Source organism: Selaginella moellendorffii, unplaced genomic scaffold (assembly GCF_000143415.4).
Source record: "Selaginella moellendorffii unplaced genomic scaffold, v1.0 SELMOscaffold_16, whole genome shotgun sequence".
Lineage (NCBI taxonomy): Eukaryota > Viridiplantae > Streptophyta > Lycopodiopsida > Selaginellales > Selaginellaceae > Selaginella > Selaginella moellendorffii.
Window position 1 is genome coordinate 2,120,066 of NW_003314277.1, and position 9,594 is coordinate 2,129,659.

The window sequence follows — 9,594 nt, forward strand, 5'->3', positions numbered from 1 at the left end:
TTTTCAATCCGAGCTGCGAGATGAGAGGCTCAAGATGGCGTGGAACATCCTCCGGCGAGAGCCCACGGCGTGGATTCCCATCTCTCGCAAGTCCTCCATGGTGAGCAGTGGAAGAGCCTCCTCGTCCACTTCATGGAGCTCAAACACGTCCATATACTTGGCCAACCTTCGTTCCTCGAGCCACTTTCTTACGAGCTCCGGCAAAACGAAGCTCTCTTCCTGGTTGAGCTCACCACTTTTACTCGTGGTTTGCTGCGTCCTAGTCTCTGGAACTTCTTCTTCGCGTTCTTCTTCTCGGTTTACTTGGCGAGATTGGTTCTCTTCCCGGACTCCGCTGGCTGGGAAGTTCTCACCATCGCCACCATCACCTTCTTCCAGCAATCGCTCCTCCGGATCGATGGCTTCTACCAAAGCATCGCTTTCGTTTGCCTGATCAAACAGACCTTGAGAGGCATTCTTCTCTTCCACCTCGAGCTCTTCTTGGTCCTGCGGAAGCTCTTCCTCTTCTTCTACTGCTTCCTCCCTCGCTTCCTCCATCTCTTCTTCCTTGCTCTCTCGAGCCTCCACCTCGGCGCCAATCTCCTCGTTCTCTTTAGCCAGCGACGAGCTCTTCGAGCCATCCTCCTCACCAGCCGCCACAACTTTCCTGGCTCCCCAGTTCTTGACAGTGAAAGACGAAGAAGAGGAGGATTTCTTCCTCCCTTTCTTCCCACCGCTACCACCATTCCCTAGCCGCCGCCTCTTCTTCTTCTTCTTCTTCTCCTCGCCTCTCTTCCTCTCCTCGCCGCCGCCACCTTTCTCTTCCTCGTCCTCGCCATTCTCGGCGGCTTGATCGTGCTCCTCCACCTCGGCCGCCTGCTCGATCATCTCCGCCTCGTTCCCATTCTCACCGCTCTTCCTCTCCTCAGCATCGTGGACGAGCTCCAAAGCCTTGGTTTTCGATGGCGGCGACTCCAGCGCCTCCTGGAGATGGAAGCCCGTCATGTCCACCGCGGTTGGATCATCCTCCACCTCCTCTTCCACCACATCCGGCAGCAAAGAGGGACAAACTTGGGCCGCCGCCGCCGCGCGCTTCTTCCTCCTCTTGAAAGAAGGCCGATTCTCGAGAAACAACGCTAGGGGAACGTCGCCAATCTCGCCCAAGCGCACACTCGGCCTTCGCTGCCTCTTGGAATTCCTAGGAGCCGAGAAAGAAGAATCCAATCCATTCTCCTCCTGCTGCTGCGGCTGCTGCTCCATGATCATACCTTCTTCCATGATCGCTCCATCAAAATGCGGCCTTGGAGCTCAAAAACCCTTTCCTTGTCCCTGGAGAGAGAGAACCCTATTTTCTCGAATAGAATCGTTTTAATGCTCTAGTTAAAGTCAAATGCAAGAGCCCTAAAGTTTTAACTTTTTCATTAGGGCTTAGGTTTATCGTTTACTTAAAGTCAACACTCGTTTACTTATAGTCAACACTAAACCTTCCATAGGTTTATCCAACTTAGGGTTTCTATATTTGGAGAGGGCCGCGCGTACGCGAGCCCTCAACTTCCACAAATTATGACGTCCATTCCTCCACTTTGGGAAGATGGTAGGTCGGCCAAGCCAAAGTGCAATGGGAAAGCCAAACCTAGGCCATTGGCCTTAATGATCACCAATAGACCCCGTCCAGGTAAGTATGTTTCATCTCCTATAACCCTAGTTTATATACCACTTTTGGTGGCTTCATTCCATACCACGGCATGTGGGATAGGTCAGAAGTACACGTGTATTGACACGTGGATGTGGGTTTTGGTTAAACTTGCTTAGTTTAGCTCTTAATCTTTTTATCATGAACACTTTCTCTTTGCAGTTCTTCCGGATCAATCGAACTTCCAGTTTATCCTTGGCCATATTTTCTTACTCCGTGAAATCGCAAACTTGTCATGGATGAACATATCATTCCAGATTCGCGAGCTTCACGCTTCCAGCCGAGGCTTTGTTTGCGGCTCGGTTGCTCCCAAAGTCGCGCCTGTTGGACTTTTTGGCAATGCCACTGCCAAACTGCATGGAAGTTGAATGAAAGCTTGAGCAAATCTCCAGAGAGAAAGAAAAAAACGAGAAGTGGATTCTAAACCTGTATTGCACGCTTTGCAAGACTGGCGCTTTGAGAAAGTCCTAGTGACCTCGCAACCTGGGAAAAGCAACAAGTGAGGCTGGAAAGATTACTTTTTTCCTCCAAACCTGTCTCAGGATTTTCTTGTCGCCGATGCCGAGATCTTGTCTGAGATCCACAACTTCTTCCAGAGGGATATCCAGGAACGTTTGGATCACATTCTCGTCTAGAAATGGGAACCGAGCCTGGAAGAATGACTAGATTATCTCTTTGAGATTTTAAAAAGCTAGCGAACCTCCTTTCCATGATCTCCAATGCAGCGATCGTCTCGTCCCAGGTTTCGTTTCCACAGCCTCTGCATGTCCAGCCTCATCTCCGCTGCCAGCGCTTCCCATCTTGCAAGACAAAGAAGAAAACTTTCAGCTATGGATGGAAAACGAGACAATCACTCACCCTCCGAGCTTGAATTTTGTGCGGTACCGCAAGTAGCCACCACATTGCTCGTCTGCTCCTGCTCCAACAAGCACGACTTTCGCTGCTGACTTGTAAGAAATGCGGACTTTGTTGTGATCTTCCACGGCTCCTTCTCCTCTGGCAGCAGACCAAAGAGCTGTTCCGATGTTTAGATCCTGCCAAGTTAAAGAAGTCGTCCAAGAGCGAAAAGAAAAATCGAAACTGGAGGTCTCTTTTTGCGTACCATGTACGTTTCTGAAGGACATATAAGAGAAAACATTGTACTCTCGTTTGTGCCTATGTCTTCATCGACTTGAACAAGTCTCCACCTGCAACGCAATGCCGTGATTACTAGAAATCCAAAGAAGAAACTTACTTGCGTGAGGGCGAAATCCTTCGAAGTTCGTCAATGCCAGCGATCGCAGAAATTCTATCCGGTGCCGATGGACCATCAAAGCTAACATTTAGAAGGTCAATGGTATCTGTTAAGGGAAAAAAGTGAGCCTTTCCATGATTGTAAAGATAAAAACAACATACAAGCAGGATCCAGGCACTGATCAGTAAGCGCAGCCAAAATCATCGAATCGATCCCTCCGGAAAAGAGGATTGCCACAGGAGTCTCCACATCTTCTGGCCTGCTCTTTAACATGAATCGGAGTAAGAACCAAGAAAAACCAAGAGAAGAACTATACCTGTTTTACGTTCATTCTGCTGTTAACGAGACGCCTCTCCACAGATTCCTTCAATGCAGTCAGAGCGAGTTCGACAGCTGCCGAAGAAGAAAAAGAAGACGGTGATGAGTGAGCTCGGTCCCAAAGCATCAGCTTGTCTAGAAGTGGATCCTCCCATCTGTGAGTTCTTATCTCTCCCTTGCAAGTGAGAACTTCGCCATTGCTAAGTTGTAGACTGTGAATCCCACAGGGAAGTTCCTTCCAGAAAGTAAAAGGATCGTAGAACAGCTTCTCGTTGTCACAGGGAGCTACGGAGGATAGAAGAAACCGTGGATCGTCCACTGAAGGCCAATGCACGAGAAGACTTCTCCTTCCAAAGACATCACGTCCAAACCATATTGTCCGAGTGGAGGCCTATGATCACATCCAAGATAAAAACAACGTTTCCAGATTCACCTTTGAAGGCTAACTACGTACCTGGAAGTAGATTACGGCCCAGGGACCTCTTACTTGAGACAACGCTTGACAAACTCCAAAGCTCGAATCGCATCTTCCAAGCCTCTCCAGCAAAACTTCGGTGTCGTTCTGACTTGGAAGAACTTCCAAGCCTCCAAACACTTCACCTACAAGATTTCACGAAAGAGATGAAAGATTTTCTCTCAAAGGAAAGAGAAACAAATGAGAACTCACCATTGTAGACGAGGATGTTTCCATCGCTGTCCCGTAGAGGCTGACAAACTCGATGAGATCCCCTAAGTTGCAAAGTGGTGCCAACAAATTCCAAGGTCGCAAAAGCTTCCTGTGGAACGTAGATCTTTCCATCCTGCTCATCGACTCTTTCGTCCTGGATTTTGGAGCCAGTTTGATGCTGAGAAGAGCTCCAATCATCACCACAGTTCCCAGCTTCCCAAAACTCGCTAGAAATCTGTAAATCCCTCTCCAGCTGCTCGATCTTTCCTGTGCCAAGCCGGACAGTTCTTACGCCAAAACTATCGGGCCCTCGCCTTCGCAATGCGGCGAGTAAATCCTCCAGACAAGGCGTCTCCTGAGAGAAAAAATATCAAGATACCATCACAGTCAGCGCTTATATACCTTTGATCGAGAAGCCGAGATCCCGCAGCTAAATTCCACTCCAGTGACAATCAGTCCGATGCCACACATGGCTAGAACCCTAATTTTAAGTATTTAAATATTAAAAGTCCTAAGTAAATTTATTTTTTTCAAAATATTAATTTTCATTTGAGAGCTTATTTTACTACATAATTTGGGTTTTCTAATAGTAATGTTATTCTTATTTATTAATCTAATTAATCAAATGGAAGCTTATAATTTATGAACACAAGATTATAGTAGAATAAACTAGAATGTTTATAAATTATAAATGCAAGATTAATCTCAATGAATAACAACTGTTAGATGGTAGAATATTCAATATATTCTTGGTATATTACCAAAAATTTCAAATATGATTGTTTATTTATATATTGATAAATTTTAAAATATCAAATTAATATTCAGAAAAAATTATATAAACATTCAAATATCCAATACTCAAGCGCAGATCAGTGCCTTTAGCGCAAGAACATTGGAGAGACCAATATGAAACTTTGCTACGAGTTCTTCATCCGAGATCTTCACACTTGCTACTAGTGAAAGAATTTCAGTGTCTCGCTCTTCCATCTTCTCCTTGAGCTGTGCTATAGCATCTGTGATATCTGCAACAGTAGTGCCCAAGTTATCTTTATCCGCCAACCATTTCTCCGATGACTTCAACGTTAATGCCCTCTCGAGCTTGGCCATCCTTTGGGCCATATCATCCAATGCTTCGTCAATCTCCATTTTGGTATCTGCTATGGTGTCTACCACGTTCATTTGGGCATCATTCAAGCTATACTTGATCTGGTCCTTCTCTGTGCGTAGGGATTGCTCTATGGCCGCCAACCTTCTCTCCAGGTTCAAGTCTTTTGCCATTAGTGATTCCTCCATGGCCGTCATCCTATCCTCTAGAGGCCTGAGGCTTCGTAGGATCTCCCTTTGGTGTTTTTGCAACTTGCCCGTCATGAAATCATCGAGATGCTTCACGCTTTCCCACACCAAATCCTCCTTGAAGCTCTCGAGCTGGGATTCCACGAAGCGAGCAAACTGCGTTCCAAAGAATTCCATGGCCGAAGTCAAACCTAAAACCAAGCGCTATGAAAAGCTTGCGCCCAGAAAAGACGTACCTGATTCCATGCGGAATTTTAGGGCTTTTGAAGTTGGTGGCCCTAAAATTGGAGATTTTTAAACTCGAGCTTTGGCGCCCATCACAGCCGTCCACGTCACCTCGTCCGGGTAGCAAGGCATCGCATCCACCGTCGAGACGGCATCTTCCACGCGATCCGCGCGGGCCAGCAGATCCACCATACACGTGTAGTGCTGGACGGTCGGATGCACGCCAAACTTGGGCGCCATGGATTCCAAGCACTTCCTTCCCTCCTCGACCAGCCCACAGTGGCTACACATCGTGAGCACCGACACAAACGTGATCGCGCTCGGTCTCACCCCCTCCTCGCGCATCCTCCCAAACGCCTCCGTCGCCTTCCCGGAATCGCCCAATCGCCCATAGCCCGCGATCAAGCAATTCCACGCCACAACATCCCTCCAATCCGCGATCGAATCAAACACCCGCTGCGCGCAATCCATCGCACCACACTTTGCATAGAAATCCAGCAGCGAATTCGCCAAGATCGGGCACTTCGCAGCCTCCTCTCTCCTGTGAATCTCGCCATGGACGCTCCTCCCGGCCTCCCGGGCCACTGCCTGGCCACACGCCACCAGTACGGCGGCCATGGCCCAAGTATCGGGTTGCGTACGGCACCGCATCCGAGCAAACGTCTCGAGCGCCATCTCGGGCTGCCCGTTGTCCGAGTAGCCGAGCATGAGGACCGTCCACGCCGCCACGTCCGGGCGATCGATCGCCTCAAACGCTTCGCAAGCTTCGATCATGCTGCCACACTTGGAGTAGAAGGCGATGAGCGCGTTGGCAGCGAAGCCATCGTTCTCCAGCTCCACGCCGGAGCTTCGAGCTCGAGAGTGGAGAGCTCGGCCTCTCTCCAGCGAGACTACTTTCACGGCATTGCCATCGATCGTTTCTCCAGCTTCCGTGGATGCCAGAGCCGAGAGTGCCGAGAGCACAGCCACGAAAGCCCGAGCATCCGGCTCGCAGCTCTTCTCGGCGACCATCTTCTCAAACAGCTCCAGAGCCACCTCGGGCTGGCCGTTGTCCGCGTAGCCGGATATCAAGCTCGTCCATGACACCGAGCTCTTGGCGGCCATCCTGTCGAAGACTTTCCTCGAGTCTGCCATGCTCCCACACTTTGCGTACATGTCGACCAGCCTGTTGCTCACGAAGATGTCCGAGGAGACGCCAATGTTCACGGCCTGGGAGTGTATCGCCATGCCTTTCTCCAGGCTCTTCACCTTGAGCCCGGCTTCTTCTCCAGTTTCTCTCGAGGCCAAGGCGCAGCAAGCCGAGAGAGCTGCGACGAAAGTCCGAGAGTCCGGCGACTCCACCCGCGCGAAGAGTTCCAGAGCAACCTCGGCGTCACCATTGTCGACGTAGCCGGATATCAACGCGTTCCAGGAGACTAGATCCGGCTTCTCATCACCAGAGCTCTTGATCCTGTCGAAGACTTGGCGAGCCTCGAACAAGCTCCCACACTTGGAGTACATGGTGATCAAGCTGTTCACCACGAACACGTCCGAGACGTAGCCTCTCCTCACCACCTGCGAGTGTATCTCCCGTCCCATCTCCAAGCAAAAGCTCGTTCCTATGCCGAGCTTTCGGTCCTCGGTACCTAAGTTCCCGCAGGCCACAAGCCCGGCTACGTAAGTCCGTGCATTGGGCTCGCAAGTTCCACACTCCTCCATCTTGGACAGCGTCTCTAAGGCCATCCTGCTCTGTCCGTTCGCAGTGAATCCCAGGATCAAAGACGTCCACGAGACAACGTCCGGTTGAGTCATCCCGTGAAACACCGCGCAAGCGTCTTGCATGCTTCCACACTTGGCGTACATGTCGATCAAAGTATTCGCGACGAAGACGTCGCGACTGAATCCCTGCTTGGAAGCTTGAGAGTGGAGACTCATCCCGGCTTCCAGACTGCTCAGCTTCACGATGCTTCCACCGGTTATCTTCCTGCCCTGCTCTCTCGAAGCCAAGACAGAACAGGCCAGCAACGCAGCGACGTAGCTTCGAGCGTTTGGAGGATCGGGGCTCTCGTTTTTCATCAGCTGGAAGACGTCGAGTGCCTGCTCTGGCTCGCCATTCTCGACGTATCCCATCATGAGCGAAGTCCACGACACTACACTCCGGCGAGTCATCCCATCGAAAACTTGGCGAGCTCTGGCTATGGCTCCACACTTTGCGTACATGTCCACCGCGCAGTTGGCCAGGAACAAGTCGGAGCCGAATCCACGCTTTATGGCTTCCGAGTGAAACCGCGATCCTTTCGCAAGACTCTCCACTTTGACAAGCCTTCCTTCGACCAGCTTTGCTGTTTCCTTTGCTGCTAAGCCCGCGCAGGCAGCGAGTCCAGCGACGAAAGTTCGAGCATTTGGTCGGCAAGGTGATGAACCGGTGGTCATCAACTCGAAGAGCTTGAGAGCGTCGTCGGCCTGTGCATTCGAAACGTATCCCATGATCAAGCCGGTCCACAGTACGACGTCACGGCGAGCTGGAGCGATCTTGTCGAAAACCTTGCGAGCATCCTCCATGCTCCCACAGCTCGAGTACATATCCACCAGCGCGCTTGCTACGAAAACCTCGGACTCAAATCCAGCCTTTTCAACTTGCGAGTGAAGCGACACTCCAATCCTGAGTGAAGAAACCTTGGTGATCGATCCACCACCATTGCCATCTTCTTGTTTCGCTGCTCTTTGCGAGCATGCCATCAAAGCCGCGATGAAAGTCCGAGAATCCGGTGTGGTTTCTCGAGACGTCTGGATTTGCGAGAAGAGATCGAGAGCAAAGTCTTCTCTGCCATGTAAGACGTAGCCTTGGATCAAGGCATTCCACGACACCACGTCATGGAAAGCCATGCTGTCGAAGATCATCTGTGCCTGTTCTAAGCTCCCACACTTCGCAAACATGTCCACAGCCGCGGTGGCCACGAACAAATCCGAGCAAAAGACTTTGTGCCGCCTGTAAATCTTCTCGCCGGCTTCCAAATCCCTGCCGCTGCTACACGCCTTGAGGGCTTTGAGCACCACAAGCAATGCCTGAGACGAATCTCCAACTTGGTCGCCATCGAACTCTACGAGACAATGCCGCTGATGTTCTAGATTTCTCGCCAGGCGCAATCCCAGGGCGCGGCATCTTGCTGCTCTCATGAAACGTTTCTAGCGATCGATCGATCCATCCATCAAACGTTGCTAAAGCGCGGCGCTACCTCGATCGATCAGAATACACTAACTCCCTACTGCTTCACAATGCCGAAGAGAATGCTGCTGCAAGACGATTACTCTGCCCATCCAAAACCCTAGAATCTTCTCGTTTAGCCCTTTGCCCCCCATTTCACGGTTGTGATTTTCTTCTAAACCAAAGGATATCAATTTTGATGCTCATGTACTTAAAACTCACATTAGTATTAGAAAGACAGGTTTTTATGGAACCATGATACAATTATTGCTGCCCATGCTGATTCAACCATTGGTTACGAGGTAAGGCTTGTAAAGTAGCTTCGTTTTTAGAAAAAAAAATCAAAAACCTGTAAGCCCCCTTTATAATATGAAAAGCACACATTACTATGTTATGGGAAACAAAGACCAGAATCAACATTTTCTATGGACAGTAATTCCTCCCGGAATCTGCTAGTTGCTCCCGGAATCCAGCAATCAAGGCCTCGCATAGAAATTACAATATAATAGTTGAATATGGGAGCTTGCAAGCATAATCCCAAACTCTAGCTAGTTGGCAAAACTCTCTCTAGATTTCTCAGCAGAGCTGTGTGATAGAGTAGACATTCCTCCAACTTGGCAAGGTTTCTTGGAGTCTGACTTATGTGCACGCTTAGAGCAAGAGCAAGAACATCACTTGCATTGTCATTGCCTTAACACTCCATCCTGCATCTAACACTGCATGGAAACTTGGAGAACTTCATAAGCATATGCCAAGCCCCTTCACCCTTTTTGAATGTTCCTGTTGAGTTATTTTGACCATGGTGTACAGGTATGACTTCCTCACTTTCTCACAATGTGCCAGGAAGAAAAATGATTCATTTAATCTAAACTGAGGAAGATTATGGCAGCATTATATAATTATAGTAGTATAGCATATGAATTGTGTATCTAAACCTCAATTAATATATTTATTCCCATATCTTGAATATTTATATTGGGAAGGTGAGGGGCATTGCA

General features: G+C 49.4%; 3 protein-coding genes and 1 non-coding gene across 4 annotated transcripts; all 4 read right to left on the reverse strand.

Annotated features, from left to right (window-relative positions):
* Positions 1 to 3: 3 nt before the first annotated feature.
* Positions 4 to 1,257, reverse strand: LOC9642113 (golgin subfamily A member 6-like protein 7). Its single transcript, XM_024675924.1, has 2 exons — positions 795 to 1,257; positions 4 to 701 (listed from the first exon to the last, which is right to left on the reverse strand). Exons 1-2 carry the CDS (start codon positions 1,255 to 1,257, stop codon positions 4 to 6), a joined length of 1,161 nt encoding a protein of 386 aa, XP_024531692.1.
* A 244-nt stretch (positions 1,258 to 1,501) lies between these two features.
* On the reverse strand, positions 1,502 to 1,662 carry LOC112346685. The gene has a single exon (XR_002992544.1). It is a non-coding gene; the product is annotated as a U1 spliceosomal RNA (small nuclear RNA).
* A 105-nt stretch (positions 1,663 to 1,767) lies between these two features.
* LOC9642737 (asparagine synthetase domain-containing protein 1) lies at positions 1,768 to 4,362 on the reverse strand. The gene is made up of 12 exons (XM_024675925.1): positions 4,294 to 4,362; positions 3,892 to 4,246; positions 3,679 to 3,824; positions 3,223 to 3,615; positions 3,068 to 3,170; positions 2,907 to 3,012; positions 2,775 to 2,859; positions 2,531 to 2,706; positions 2,373 to 2,472; positions 2,206 to 2,322; positions 2,099 to 2,155; positions 1,768 to 2,025 (listed from the first exon to the last, which is right to left on the reverse strand). The coding sequence occupies exons 1-12, from the start codon at positions 4,360 to 4,362 to the stop codon at positions 1,921 to 1,923; spliced, it is 1,812 nt and encodes a 603-aa protein (XP_024531693.1). The 3' UTR covers positions 1,768 to 1,920.
* A 390-nt stretch (positions 4,363 to 4,752) lies between these two features.
* On the reverse strand, positions 4,753 to 8,751 carry LOC112346602 (pentatricopeptide repeat-containing protein At3g09040, mitochondrial-like). Its single transcript, XM_024675926.1, has 3 exons — positions 8,652 to 8,751; positions 5,488 to 8,558; positions 4,753 to 5,343 (listed from the first exon to the last, which is right to left on the reverse strand). The coding sequence occupies exons 1-3, from the start codon at positions 8,749 to 8,751 to the stop codon at positions 4,753 to 4,755; spliced, it is 3,762 nt and encodes a 1,253-aa protein (XP_024531694.1).
* Between the last annotated feature and the right edge of the window lie 843 nt (positions 8,752 to 9,594).

Bases quoted from the DNA above. Each gene is read 5' to 3' on its own strand.
- LOC9642113 (XM_024675924.1), bottom strand. From the start codon at position 1,257: ATGGAAGAAGGTATGATCATGGAGCAGCAGCCGCAGCAGCAGGAGGAG. The intron at 702-794 runs GTGGCGGCGGCG...GTGGGAAGAAAG, and splicing joins CGAGGACGAGGAAGAGAAAG to GGAGGAAGAAATCCTCCTCT.
- LOC112346602 (XM_024675926.1), bottom strand. From the start codon at position 8,751: ATGGGGGGCAAAGGGCTAAACGAGAAGATTCTAGGGTTTTGGATGGGC. The intron at 8,559-8,651 runs GTTAGTGTATTC...TCATGAGAGCAG, and splicing joins GCATTGTGAAGCAGTAGGGA to CAAGATGCCGCGCCCTGGGA. The intron at 5,344-5,487 runs GTTTAAAAATCT...TTTGGAACGCAG, and splicing joins TGATGGGCGCCAAAGCTCGA to TTTGCTCGCTTCGTGGAATC.
- LOC9642737 (XM_024675925.1), bottom strand. From the start codon at position 4,362: ATGTGTGGCATCGGACTGATTGTCACTGGAGTGGAATTTAGCTGCGGG. The intron at 3,616-3,678 runs GTACGTAGTTAG...ATGTGATCATAG, and splicing joins GGGCCGTAATCTACTTCCAG to GCCTCCACTCGGACAATATG. The intron at 2,707-2,774 runs GTACGCAAAAAG...TTAACTTGGCAG, and splicing joins GTCCTTCAGAAACGTACATG to GATCTAAACATCGGAACAGC.